The sequence below is a fragment of the Stegodyphus dumicola genome, chromosome 5 (genome assembly GCF_044657685.1).
Source record: "Stegodyphus dumicola isolate Sdum_Otavi_A_Nest chromosome 5, ASM4465768v1".
NCBI lineage: Eukaryota > Metazoa > Arthropoda > Arachnida > Araneae > Eresidae > Stegodyphus > Stegodyphus dumicola.
This window is the reverse complement of record NC_140772.1, coordinates 195,939,026-195,953,707: the sequence shown is the minus strand read 5'-3', so window position 1 is coordinate 195,953,707 and position 14,682 is coordinate 195,939,026. Positions and strand designations below refer to the sequence as shown.

The window sequence follows — 14,682 nt, the reverse complement described above, 5'->3', positions numbered from 1 at the left end:
AATTAAGAGATGTTATTCGTATTGCATTATTGTATAAGGTAGTAATTGTACAATTTTGTAGGTTATTATGAGTATTATCGCACGAAATTATTGAAGTAACCCTTCAATGCCGGGGGGTATGTTAAGTCATTAAGACTATTTAACTGTAGGATTACGTAATTTTTTCTCTTCTTGGCGCCTTGCATGGCGCAGATGTTCATTACAGCAACCCTGTAAACGCTTACTCAGTTTTATTTTTTATTGCTGTTGTTGTTAGTAGTAAGTCATCGCTTGAAAGATGGCACGCATTTGATTAAAGTTGTCGAATAAAATATTTAGTACAGTCCACTTCTAGTTAATTTGAAATTGTTGTATAACAACGCACGCATCGCATGAACACCTCCATATGTGATATTACGCAATCGGAATCAACACCTGCCGGTATTCGGAGAATAAAGAACTAAATAAAGGAAAAGAAAGAGACTTACTAATCTGGGGTGTTTCTGATTCTAATTTTCAACAGACTGTATTAAATTTCCGGAATAGAATCAATCTTCGCTTGGGTTGGGTAGACCGCAAAAACTTTTAGTCCTATTCAATCCAGATAGGTCAGTGACAAAAAAAAAAAAAAAAAAAAAGTCCGCTGCTTCAATATTACAGATTTTGCGGAGAAACTCCCAACCTCCGTACTGTATAATGTATTGTGGCAAAGAAAATGAAATTATTTTGATTATTCGATTACTTTCCTTTTATTTAAGCCATTCCGAATATTCATTTTTGGAAGTTTATCTATACTTCAGCAGTTACTGCAACTATATTATTATAAATAGTCATACATATGCTCATAATATAAGCATAACGATCACATAAAAACGCGAATATGAACTGACCACGCGGAACGAGAATGCAAATTATTAAAATCTTGATAGAAATTCAAACGTGTGCAGTATTTGGGTGGGAGGAAAAGAATACCGAATGTACCGGAATTTTCTACCGTTTTCGCAAATCTTTGGCCAACAGAACGACGTGCACCTGTCTGTACTCTCGCGCGCACCATAGGTTACGTTAATGCAGAGGAAGGGAGGGAAAGAAATTTCCGGGAGTATGATTCACCATCTGACGTTGCATATAAGGAAGAAAAGTTGTTTATTTAGTTTCGGCTTTGGTACGGGGATAAAATGCGCGTTCATTAAAAACAAAGAATTAAAAAAAAGCACTAAAAGTAAAAAATAAGCACTAAAAACAAAAAATAAGGACTTTAAAGAAAAATTAAGCACCTATAAGGGCCTTTATATTTTATTTTCAAATATAAGGACTTATAAGCACTTGTAAGGACCGCTACGAACCCTGGTTTATGTTGAGAATCAATTTTGTTTTAAAGAATAAGTTCTTAATAAAAATTCTAAGGGGAAAGTAGATTAGCAGTCTATCTATTCTCAGTATTGTGGTGGCTTGGACGTGATGTTTAAAGATAATGTCAGTGAATCTGTTGATATTGATTTCATTATTTTAAGATTTTTATTAATATGGAAAATATTAAAACAGGAACACCTGTCAGAGCAAAGTTCACGAAGCATTACAACTCGTTAATAGCATTTTTAAAACGTGAGGAAATTGAAATGAAATTGTCTTCTTTACAGTGAATTGCTACAGATATGGCTGAATTGGATGATAAAATTTGTACTCCTTTAATACATGCCAAATCTGAAGATTCTGATGTTGATTGACAGTTGAAGAATATCGAGGAAAAATATGTCGCATTTGTACTAAACAATGTCATGATAAACTTTCAAATTTTTCTGAATGATTAGCAATGAATACAAGAGAAAAAACAATCTGTTCGGGTGGTTAATGAATTAGTGTCGGGTACTGGAGCTATAATACCTGCTTGTGTGTTTTGTGGCTAAACACATTATTGTCAAGACTGCTTTAAAGGCCAAAAAATATCTTTTGAGGAAAAAGAGGATATTTTAAAGAAAAATAAAGTCTGTATTTCATGTTTGAGAATCGGGTTTCATTCAAAAAAATTGTAAGACTACTCTTCAATGCATAATTAGTGAAAAGAAAGATCAGACTACAGCACTGAACTATGCCCTGAATTGTATAATGCTGGTAAGAGTATTGATCCAGAGACTTCTCACATTGATGAAAATGTAACGTTCTTAAACCAAAGCGAAACAGAAGTTCTACAAACTCTGTGTCCAGTGGAGCAAATGGGAAGAGAAGAGCTTTATTTGACACTCACAGAGGTCGTATATTCTTAAAATCTACCATGAACCAAATAGGGGCGAGTGCTCAACGAAGTAAAAATTGTTTGGGGGTATTAACTCTAGAAAGCAACATAAATACTACAAGGTACTGGTGAATTACTCTTATTAAATCTTAATTCTGGACCATCAGGTTACTTGTGGGCACATTCCTAGTGTTCAAGCAGGATCCTGGATGGTTCAATTATGGAATAAAGGCATCAGTCTTATTGATGTACGAAATGACTCACTACCTATAGAACTTTTAATTGGAGCTAACTATGCTGAAAGCCAGGAACGTTTTCCATATATCATCAGGTCTTGTTGGATTGTTATGGGGCACGATTAACAACTGCATTTCACCTCAACCACCAATCTTTGATAACCAGCATGGGAAAAAAATTGCATGTCATTTCAGAAAAACTCCGATTTTGTGTCAAAATACCTATATTAGACCAATGCAATATATAAATCCAATATACATCCTAAGTCGCGCTTTTGAGACATGAAAAACGAAATCTGAATTTCGCCAATCAGCCCAGTAGTCCAAAACTGTCCCCCCCCCCTTTTTTTTTTTTTTTTTTTTTTTTTTTTTTTACAGTGTACCTTTATTGTTCTCGGTGAAGATTCCTAGATAGGTAACATTAGACGATGATGTATCATACAACCTACACTCTTTCACTGATGCCTTGAAGCAGTCATACGCAGCCGTAGTTCATTTGAAAAGCGAAAATAAGGAGCGAGTAAAAGTGCAGCTTTTTCCAGCCAAGTCCAGAGTAGCTCCGTTGAAGAAATGCACAATCCCCATATTTAAGTTCTATCCTGTTTTACTGGAGCTGGATTAGCTTAAATTAAGGGAAAAAATCGTAGAATCGAGATTTCGAAAGAATACTATTGGACTGATTCTTCAATAGCTCTCTATTATGATAATGAGACTTTCGTGAAACATTCGTAAAATATGAAAACTGAAGACTGACACCATGTTACAGAAGTTGTAAATCCATCAGATTTACCCTCTGGAGGATGTTTTGCCAACAAATTTATAGAATATACATGGGGGCAGGGGCCATGTTGGTTGGTATTGGTCAAATAAGTGGCTTAAATCCAATCAATTGATAAGTGGCTCAAATCCAACTGAAAATGAAAGAGAAAACGAAGGGCATTCTGGCTGGCTTAGGTGATTTATATACAGGGTTAATCTGAACAAGTGGGCAAAACTTTATGGGGTGATATAAGCCAGCTAGACGAGCAATATTCGTCACATAATGTATGGTCAGAACGGAAGCGGTGTGAAATTGATGGGTAGTTTTCCACTGTTACATTTAAAGAATTAACACAAGAATGAGAGGAGATACTTCCGAAAACAGTTTAACAAAACATGCTCATAGAAATTGCTCAAAAAACCTTCCGCCAGCTGTAATGCAGGCTTCACATCGGCAGGATAGGGACTGATGCACATTTACGAAGACATCAGATATTTCCCGAACATCGCTGGCAACAACAGCAATCCTGGCGACTAGATCCATATTCATTTCAATGGAGCACTCGTATTTAAGGCTTTTCATATGATCCCACATAAAAAAAAGTCCAAACACGAGAGATGCGGTGATCTTAGTGGCCAAGCTATGGGACCACCTTGACCAATCCATTGCCCTGAAAATTTCGTGGTTCGTATAACCAACAATCCACGGCTGAAAATGCCTTAGGGTGCGAGGACCAACCCTTTTTATACCATTTATTTACAATGTCACCTAGCGGTTCGCCGTTTGCATTTCGACTATACATTCTATGACAAATATTGCTCGTATAGCTGTCTTCTATCACACCCTAAAGCTTTACCCACTTGTTCAAATTCACCCTGTATATTCCGATAAAGATGGAAACACCAGAGTAAGTTAAGTGAGCTTATGGTGAGGTGGTACGACGCATTCAAAAAATATTCCCCCTTGAGAAATCTTCATCAGCTAAAGAGGATCCGATAGACGAAGGGAAACTTTCTTTGCCTGATCAATCTCTTCCTGTTTCGCCAATGAAATAAGAAAACTGTCGTGAAAAGAAATAGAAGGACCATTAAATTTCCTTCTAGATTTCTGAAATGAACTTTTAAACTGAATTATTATTTTGAACTCAGAACTTTATCGCATGTTTTGATTACTAATTGTATATTACTAATCAAAAGGTGGGAGGATTGTCACATAATTACTCCACCCTTAGGTAGCCATAAAGCATATCTGGCAACAAGTGTAAACGGCACAATTTTCTCGATACAACTGGTATCATTGTTTATGTTTAGAATTAATTTTGTTTTAAAAAGCAAGTTCATAATAAAAATTATAAGGAGAAAGTATATTAGCAATCTATCCATTCTCAATATTAATTACACCAAAATATTCATAACGTAAAAAAAAGAATATGTAAAAGATTAAATTAGCAGCGTAAATTAATTTCCCTTCTCTATTCTAAAAATAGTAACTTCTCTCTCTGCACTGCGTCATTTCGAGACTATTCTATGTCATATGACTCTTACGTAATTCTGATTATGTAAATGGAACTAAAGCTCAACCAGCCAATAATAATAATTTTACAGCAATATTAACTATCCAATCAAAATGCTTTGAGAACCAAAATTAACTCAGCTTGACTAAGATTTCGTCCTGAACATTACGCACTTGCTTTCTATGCTTTGGCCTGGCAGCACTGCAGTCTGTCTGCTCTTTCTTTCTTACTGCAAATTTATCTAAAATGTAAAATCTCTTGGAATAGGCACAATTAATGTGCCAACTTGATTGTTGCTGCAGCAAGTTTGCTAAAATAAAAAATGAAGATTTAAGTCTGCCTTCGCCTCCAATATCCTAGTCATTATGGATCAACACTTCTACATCATCCAAATTCCTGCTCCTGAATATATTACAATGATAAATTTTACGCAATTCTGCACTGTCATAGCAGTAAAATGTTTTTCTATATCTTCATTAATTAAATTTGTACTTTTTTAAAAATAATCTGTACATCATAGAAATGAAAACAGCATTACAATAATTTTAAATATCTTATAAAAGAGGAATTTCGTGACTACAAAATGGTATCACACTATCAAGTGAAAATTATGAGAAACATATTTATATTTTTAATGATCAGAAGGAAAGACCACTTGCAAATAACTATTCACCCATTTCAAATTCATGAATTAAAAAATTCTAATTTTGCAACTATACTTCATGCTTTGGTTAAAAATCTGAACTTACCGATTTTCTTCAGAAAGTTTTGGTTTTTCTTTTGATTCATTCATACATACTAACTCAGGAGGTTTTCCGAAATTATCTTTACTGTGTTCATTTTTTGAATTTTCGTCATCATCGGCAGTTCTGACTTCATTCTCTTCATTCAACTGAGAAATGGATGACTGTGTTGTTTGTGGTTCAAATTCACACGATTCTGAAATATTTTTTTCCAATTTTGGCAAATCTGACTGGATTTCGTTTCCTGTCCTATTTTTCTCATCATCAATAATCTTAACTAGAGGATTTTTCTTCTCATTTTCTGAATTCTTGGGTTCTTTTGAAGCAGATATCTTAAACTGCTTTTCATCCGCATCTATTTTACCGATTTTCTTACTGTTAGGACAGGAAATGTTTTCCACGTTTTTTGGATTGTTAGATGATAAAATACCTTTGAATGGTTCTTTGGCTACTTTGGAGAACTCAGCTGTAAAATTATCTTCAACTTTAATATCAGATAATTTCAATAATGTTGTAGCTTTAGTTTTTTTTAATGACACAAAAGGAGACTCGCGGTTATCGGTACGCCGTGTCAAACCTCTGTTAGTTGGATGTGTCATTAAAACACTAGTTTTTGAGCTGGAAGCAGAACTAGACGTGTCTTTGTTTTGAGACTTTCTCCCTTCTACAGACTTAGTTCTGCTGAAGGATTTTTCGCTGCTTTTAGAAACAGATATAGGTTCTCTGCTGTCTTTCAACAAAACAACCGAAGCTGGTAACTGATTTTTTGCAACATCTACACAATCAACAGAAGATGACTGTGAGGTATCATTACATTTTATATTTCCACGAGGACTTTTCTTTTTCGGTAAATCTTTAGAAGTATCTTTTAGTTTTTCATTATCTTTCTTTTCTCGAGACCGAAGATCATCTTTCTTAGAATTTCTGAAATTTTTGGTAAAAATTTTATCATCTTTGGCCGGCGTTTCCAATACCGGATGTTTGCCTTTAAGCCTTTGAGATTTTTTCCGGACTTCCGCTTCCTTGCCGGCCTCGCTTTCACGATCAGTCGAAGAATCAATGATGATGTCCACATCACTATTCATCACTTCCTCGACATCTTTAGTACTCCTGGTGGAATAGCGCCTTCTTACAACGGGTACCTTATTACATCTGCGTAGTTGCCTGCCTCGATCTACACGTCCAGGTAACTTTCGGAGAACCCGTCTTTCAGCTACTTTAGGAGCCTCGTTACTCACTTTCTTGGCACCCCTTTCAGATTTTGGGGGTTTGTTCACCAATTCTATCACCGCTTTGGGATGAACTGGAGAAACGCTGGTCCTTTTTCGGATGGCGGAAGCCCGTTCGGAGTTTTTTGCCGATTTATCCTTTATAATGCATGGTTTTAATACACTTTCAATGTCTTCAAAATCATTACAATCCAAAGAATACCTCTGACAAAACTGAAACAGCAGTTCTTTCACTTTATGAACATCAACTTGCATGAGGTCTGGATTATCAGCTATACTTGTATCATTAATTTGGCAGACCCGTTCCAGAAGATCTCCCATAACTTGCTTTGCTGCCTCATCTGGGCTCTGGCTGTATGCTCCCATCCGTTTCCAATTTTCAATCTCTTCTCTACCAGGATATAAAAGCTCTTCTTTAGCAACGATTGGCTTCGTTCGCTTTTTATAACGCCTACATTTTACACTTAAAACAATGCTATCTTGCACTTTCGCATACACTGATAAAGGAGACACTTTCTTACTAGTGGGCGTGGACTTTTTCTCAAAACGATCAAAACAAGTGGCTCCAGGACTACGTTTTCGAGGCACAGGTTTAGGATGGTCTTGCTGCTGTGTACTATTTTTGCTGCTGGTTCCTGTGGAATTATCTTTAAAAGGTAATATTCCACGATTTTGTGAATCCAAATCTTCTGTATTGTAATCATCGATAGGTTCCTGTTTTATCTGTACATCACTAAATGAGAAAGAATTTGGAGTCCATTTGGAATCACTTTTGAAAGACAACAATCGAGGAGTTTTCTTGCGATTATCTGATCCTGGAAAGTTTCCTTCGGGATTAATATTTGGCATTGAAAGTTTGCGTTTCTTTGTCTGACTTTTTGAATCATTTGGTGAAGAAGCATAAAGGTGCATGTCATCAAATGAAGGTCTATCGTATCTGAAATAAATGAAAAATGTTGTAATAAAATTACAGTAAAGTACTAGTTATAATAATCACAATTGTTTTGCTTTAATTTTAAAAACCGTTCATTATTTTATATTAGATAAAACTAAATTTCACACAATTAAAAATAAAATATACGATTTTATTTTTCTTTCTTAAACATTTTAAAATTTATTACTGTTTTAAAAGTTGCTGCTTTAATATTTCCGAAATTTCCACTTAAAATATAAAAAGTACTTGACTTAATTCAAGAAAGTAGCAGTAATAGCGAAAAGAGATCACCGGATGAGAAAACGTTCAATGAGGATCATTACATATTTCAGTTAACGAATTCTTCGTCTATTTGCTAAAAATATTTAACATTAAAACTCGCTATAATCGCAAGCAAAAAAAGTGAATATTTTTCCAAAAGCTAAATTAATACTTTTCAGTGGATTTTTATCTAAATAAAAATGTTTCTGATAAAATGTACTGAATAGTTTCAAAGTTTTTTATACATTTATTTGTGGAAATCAGACTACACGATCATACACCCTATAAATCATAAAATACAGGGTGTCTATAATTAAAGAACCCTATTTCAGAGCTGCCTATATGCGAAACTAGTAATCAGAAAACTGTGAAACTTTGTGACTGACTGAATGAACAAATGAGAATGTCTTTCAGAGAGGAAAAGATAGTTACAAATAGCGTCACCAGAGGGCGTTTTACGTTGAAAACCTGCAGTAAAAATGTAAATCTTTGCGACGTCATGCAGCAATTGTTATAAAACCTAAAAACATTCGCGGAGACTTTGTTTTCAATGTGCTTGTTGTTCACAATGACGATAAGTTTCCGAGATCGCGCTTTGTTAGTAAGATTGTTTTATTAAAACAGCCGGCACTTTCGTTAATGTGTGGCCTCCCCGATCTCCATACCTTAAATCCATGCAATTTTTGACTTAGGGGACATTTGAAACATATGGTAAAGTCGTAACAATCCGAGACTTTACTTGATTTTAAAGCCAGTATTTCACGCCACGTGTTGAAAATTTCCCAGCACACACTTCAGTCAACTGTGAAACATGACATTCTTCGATTTCAGATGATAGCTAAAAATGATTGGAATCTTGCGGAACATTTTTTTTTGGGGGGGGGACAAAATTTGTAAAATTGTAGATCTATTGCAAAGGTGTAGCTAAATGTATAATTTATTCATACAATGCGCCCCCTACTGATGCTATTTGTAACTAATTTTTTTCCTCTGAAAGACATCTTCATTTTTTCATTAAATAGGACTCTTTAATTATAGACACCCTGTATTGTGTTATATGGGCAGTTCTTTGACTGGTTCAGTTCTACAGCAATGTATCTATACTAGTTGAAACATATTCTAAAAACTGCATTTGAAAAGGGAAGAATAAAGTGATCAGCAAAATATTCAAATTTATAAAAGTGGTACCCACTTGAAAAAAGTTTGAGAAATGCTGTATTAAATGAAAGTGAAATGCTTAAAACGGAAATTTTTTAGTTCAAAATAGCCTGAATTTGCAAAATAATAGTTAAAAAAGAGTAAAAAGTGCTTTATTATAAAAATGTTTATGTTAATGCTTTATGAAATGACCAGAGGTTTAAGCCATTTATAGAGAAATAGATTTTTTACGACCATCTGCTAGAGTTACTTTATGATATTTAAATAAAAGGTATGTCCTCTTTTCCTGGCAGAAATTTGAAGAATTTGGAAAATGTTGGAAGAATAAAATGAGTATGATATCTATAACAGATTGGCGAAAATATGGTTGAGAAGTGGTAGTTCTGCATCTAGATATCAATATAGAGGATGTAGAAGTGTTAATGGATCACAAAGAAGGAATTCTAATTGATACCCTCCTGATTAGTTTCCAAAACTGAAATAATTTTACAACTCAGAAGTTATGAGGAAGGTAAGGAAGAGAAACTGCCAAAACAATTTACTATATAAGAATTTTTGAAGCATCTTATAAAATAGATCAAGGACTTCAGCTACTCGAAAATGTGGATCAAAGAACTGATCGAAATATATAAAGGGGCGAGACAGCAATAACGAAGGAATCACAATTACTCTCCTGTTGTTTTTAGTTAAAAACATCGTTTATATATTTTTGTGTTCTTCTTCATATCAATAAATTTAAAGTAAATGTTAAATTTACTATAAAATATGTAGTGCGTATGTGCATACATGCAAATAAACTCTTTATAAATGATATGTAAATTTATACATTTGTACGCTTATTTTATGTTAAACAAAATCCTACTTTACAAAAATACTATTAATCAAAAATAAAGTAAGTTTCCCAACTTACATTCGAATCAACTTAAGACAGAAACAGTAAAATAGCCCTTCTTGTAAGTTGAGGACTACCTATATAAAATTATTTTAACGTTGATCACGTAAATTAGTTTTCACCCGATCTTTATCTTAGAATGCCTGCTTCCCTCTCCAACAACATACCAATTGTAGTGACGAAGAGAAGGAAGAAAGACAGTCAGTAACACGATTTCTGTAGCCACTTCCGGAAAGCCTGAAGTGGGAAAGGTTGAAATGGGACATCACGGATAAGCATGCAAAATAGCTTAACTATTAAAGCTGCAGTGAGAAGAGAAAGAGGACTTAACACCAAGAGTGGAGCATCCATTCCCTGGCTTCCTTCTTTGAGCTGCCTTACATGTTAATAGCTCTCAACACTCAGAGATTGTACGGAAGGGAGTCACACCCACCAATCAGCCCGCGGGGACTTCTCATGTTCATAGCCACCATCCATCGCCGAGGACTGAGCGGGGAGCCAGCCTCCCTCGTACAGCCCTTACATATCTACATGAGAGCGTCCCCACAACCATGACAATGGACACGATAGCACCAGTACGGTCCCCGCCAAGCCCGCGCCCACCACCGTATAAACATTGGTGCTAGTCAGCGTTAAGACTGATTATTTACCCAAGGAACCGAAGCTGTCAGGACATAAGTCCAGCCAGTGGTAGAACAGTAGTTCTTAACATTTATTCCTGTATATCCACTTCTCACCATAAGACAAACTTTTATTCTGCCCCCCCCCGTCGACCGCCAACTGAAATATTCTTGTTAAGAATTCAAATATTTTCAGTTTAGCATGTTTTAAAGCTTCACATAAAATTATATTTAAAACTTATGTATATGTTTATCAATATGTCAATTGTTATATTTAAACAAATGTAAATAAAGAAAGGTCTCTATTGATTTCTCTCCACTTAACGCCACATTAAATTGATTTTCTTCAGAAGTTTTGGTCACGCAATTTCAACAACTGTCTTAGTTGCTTTTAATACCCATTCTGAGATCTGTGAATTTCCTTTCCCAAGATCGTGAAACTCCTCTCCCCCAACCAGTTGAGGGCCCCTGTGATTGATTGATGTTGCTTTATTTAAAAATGACAGTTTAAATAAAATTTCGTTTGTCTCAGTAGTTATGCGAAGCCCTACCGCTTGCTGATGAGTTGTAATTTGAGCAATTAGACGGCAAAAGATTCAAAGTCTTGAGCAGATGTCTTCATAGAGGACTCACTAATATAAAGTGAGAAAAAACAATCCGTATTTGGTTTCCCAAAACTAACTGCAAAGACGCCCTCAGGTTCCTTAGTTTGACTAGTTGAATTTATTTATAAATGATTTCGAAGCCTGTTTATATTGCACCTAGATCTATCGAGAGCTACGAAACAGCCCCATGATTAAAAGGGCTCTCTCTTTCCCCTTTATTTACCACCTTTTTTAACTTCATTAATGCATTTTAGGTCTTGAGAAAAATATCATAACTCCAGCTAAGCTTCCTAAGAATTTAGGTTCTCCGTTTCAAACGTGCATGGCATTCGCTCTCTATGGATCTGATTAAACAAACTACTGCTGACTACTAGCAGTAGTATATTTAATCAGATACTAATAGAGATGGTTAATAGAGATATTTTTTTCAAGTTTCTGCGAACTCTCCCCTCCCAAAAGAAGGCCTTAAAATAAATTTTTAGTTGTTTCTAATTCTAACTGATAATTTTTAGTGAATTAGTCAAACACTGATAAAGTCAGTCGTTACCGTAAAAGCTAATCATAATCATGCACAGAAAGCTGCGGTACTAAAACCGGATAATATAACCAGACATTTACAACAATAAGTACAAGGGGTGATCAAATGAAAAGGTACGAAACGACACGGTTGGTACAAATGCAGACTTATTCAAAATATACACCATAGGCCTGAGCACAACGATCCCACTGATGAACAAGCCGCAGGATTTCTTGTTCCCAGAATTCCTGGTGCCTTGACGAGACCCAGTCCTTCACAGCGTCATTGAGTACGTCGTCCGAGTTGGAGCGCTTCCCTTTCAGGTGTTTCTTCAGTGGACCAAACACATGGAAATCGCAGGGCGACATGTCCGGACTGTAGGGCGGATGGTCCAACGTCTCCCACTTGGAACTCGGCCAGTTCTATGTGTGTGACTCTGGAGACGTGTGGACGCGCGTTATCATGGAACAGAACCACACCCTCCGTGAGCAGCCCCGGTCTTTTGTTCTTGATGGACTTGCGTAGACGTCTGAGTGTCTCACAGTACACAGCGGAGTTAATGGTTTTTCCGTGCTCGAGGAATTCCACAAGTAGCGGACCTTGAACGTCGAAAAAGGACGGTAAACACCTTGCCTGCTGACGGCACGGCTTTGAACATTTTAGGGGAAGGTGACGACGCATGCTTCCACTGCATGCTGTCCCGTTTTGGCTCGTAGTGATGGCACCAGGTCTCATCACCTGTGACGATACGCTCCATGAAAGAGGGGGTCTTCCTGATACCGAAACAGATGTTGCCCCATACGCAGTTCCTTTTGCTGGTCGGTGAGCTGCTTCGGAACCCAAGCGGCACACACCTTTCGATATCGCAACCTGTCGTGAACAATTGTCCACACGGTTCCATGGCTGACATCCACCTTCACGGCCAACATTCGCAATGTGACACGCCGATCACTTCTCACTAGGTCGTCCACTTTGTCGATGAGATTGCTCGTGATGACAGTGTTTGCCTGGCCTGGTCTCGGGTCATAACCCACACTCATGGCCTGCACGAAAACGGGCACTCCATTTTCTGACAGACTTGTCAGACACACATTTCTTCCCGTGAACTGTCACCATCCGGCGATGAATAGCTACCGGTTTCTCACTTTCCTCAGGCAGAAATCGGATAACACCTCGCTGCTCGCCAGTCGTCGAATTTTGTAACGCAAACGCCATCCTGTCCTCATACGGACCGCCGCATCATTTGGACGCCGATTTTGACAAGAGCCTCTGCTCTCTCCTGCGCATGCTCCGATCCCAGTCAGAGGCTCCAATCGTATCCCGAGATGTCTCGCTACGTTCTCCCATGGCAGAATATGCAAATATTTAACTGTTACGTTTTTACGTCTGTTCGTACCTTTTCATTTGATCACCCCTTGTACATTTTTATCTTTTACAAGCGAAATATAGTTTAAAACGAAAGCCCATACCTAAATGCATTTGTTCTTTCTCCTTCAGATCTTAGTTCTTCTACTACACTGGTTGTTGGCTCATTTCTGCTTTCATAAAAGCCAAAGTTACTTCGCTCGTTTTGGTAACTAGAAGAATACTGAGGAAGTGAAGTACCCAATCTTTGGTAACCAGTATCTTCCACTGAAGTGGCTCCAGAAACTGGGTTACAAACCATAACATCAGCTCCATACGATTTATTGTCATCTGCAAAAGCATTTTCAGCATCTTGGGAATAAAGAGATGTCAGACTTTTTGTAAAAAGAGAAGTGAAGTTTTCACCATCAACTTCTAGTGAGGTTTCTCTATCTGGATCTGGTTCAGATTTGATCTGTGGGGCAAAAGAAACAGTAATCAATTATTTATTGTTAAATTCGAAAGTAAATGAAAAGTTTAGGTTTGTACTATATTAGTTACATGTTCCATATATTACGAATGATTATAATTATCCACATAATACTCGAGATTCTAGTGTTTTGACATTTTTTGGAAGAAATATTTTCATACACTAATGTATGATATAAAAATATTATTTTTGACAACACACAACTTACAATGAAGATGTGTGTAACAGATAAAGATCAAGCAGACCAAAGTATAAACAAAGTAATTTCATAAGCTGTAAAACAATATTCACTAAAATGTTAATCACCTAGTTTAACAGATTATGATTTGACAGAGAATTATTATCCACACAAAAAACCACTAGTCAAAACAGAAGAGATCATTTTATTAATTTTCACTACATTTAGTTCACTATAGATATGCTTGTTTTTTATAGTTATTTAAATGTATGAAGTAGTATTAAAAGACAGAAAGGTGTGGTGTGGTGTGGTGTATTTAATTACGGCAAAGCACACTAGGGCTATCTGCCTAAGGGGAGGGATGCCTTCGTGGAGGACTTTCTAAGGGAAACTGGCTCGTATACACGTTACACATGGGGAAAACCACGAAAACACCCATGCAGCCAGCCCGTTCGCGGGATTCGAACCTCGGACCGAACTACCAGTGTTCAACGACTTTACCGCTCGACCGCTGGTGGGCCCAAAAGACAGAAAGAAAAACTGTTTTTACATTTAATGAGAAACAGTTTTTTCAATAGTGCAGCTATTTTTTGATTGAAAAAATAATGACCATAAAATTATCAAAATTACTGTTTGATTCTAAAACACTGTACTTTGATTCTTTTCGAAATTAATGTATATACCATGCAATTGCTCACAGTCAATACAAAGCATTCGTTCTAGAATTTAAGCTAAATTAGCATTCTGAGGTTAATTCATTCATTTCTGTAGCCTCTATTATCATGGTTTGTGCATTTTGCGATGTATTATGGGCAATGATATGGAAGACTTTTGTTTTTAAATTAGTAGCGTGGCTTTTGGATAATAAATACTTACATTTATTTTTAGATATAAAATTCTACTTTTGAGTTCTCGCCATAATTGCTGGCTGATTTGTAAGCAACAAGTGCGCCTTCTGTTCAACTTACTTGACAGAATGAATTTTAAATG

The 14,682-nt window shown here is 36.3% G+C and overlaps 1 protein-coding gene across 4 annotated transcripts in view; it reads right to left on the bottom strand.

Moving 5' to 3' along the window:
- Positions 1 to 14,682, bottom strand: part of LOC118196809 (uncharacterized) — a 151,751-nt gene that overhangs the window by 50,911 nt on the left and 86,158 nt on the right. For all 4 annotated transcript variants that reach the window (XM_085817514.1, XM_085817516.1, XM_085817515.1 and 1 more), the window contains 2 exons: positions 13,150 to 13,499; positions 5,471 to 7,630 (listed from right to left, as the gene is read on the bottom strand). In XM_085817514.1, coding sequence (XP_085673640.1) covers positions 5,471 to 7,630; positions 13,150 to 13,499 — 2,510 coding nt within the window. The remainder of the gene's footprint in view (positions 1 to 5,470; positions 7,631 to 13,149; positions 13,500 to 14,682) is intronic.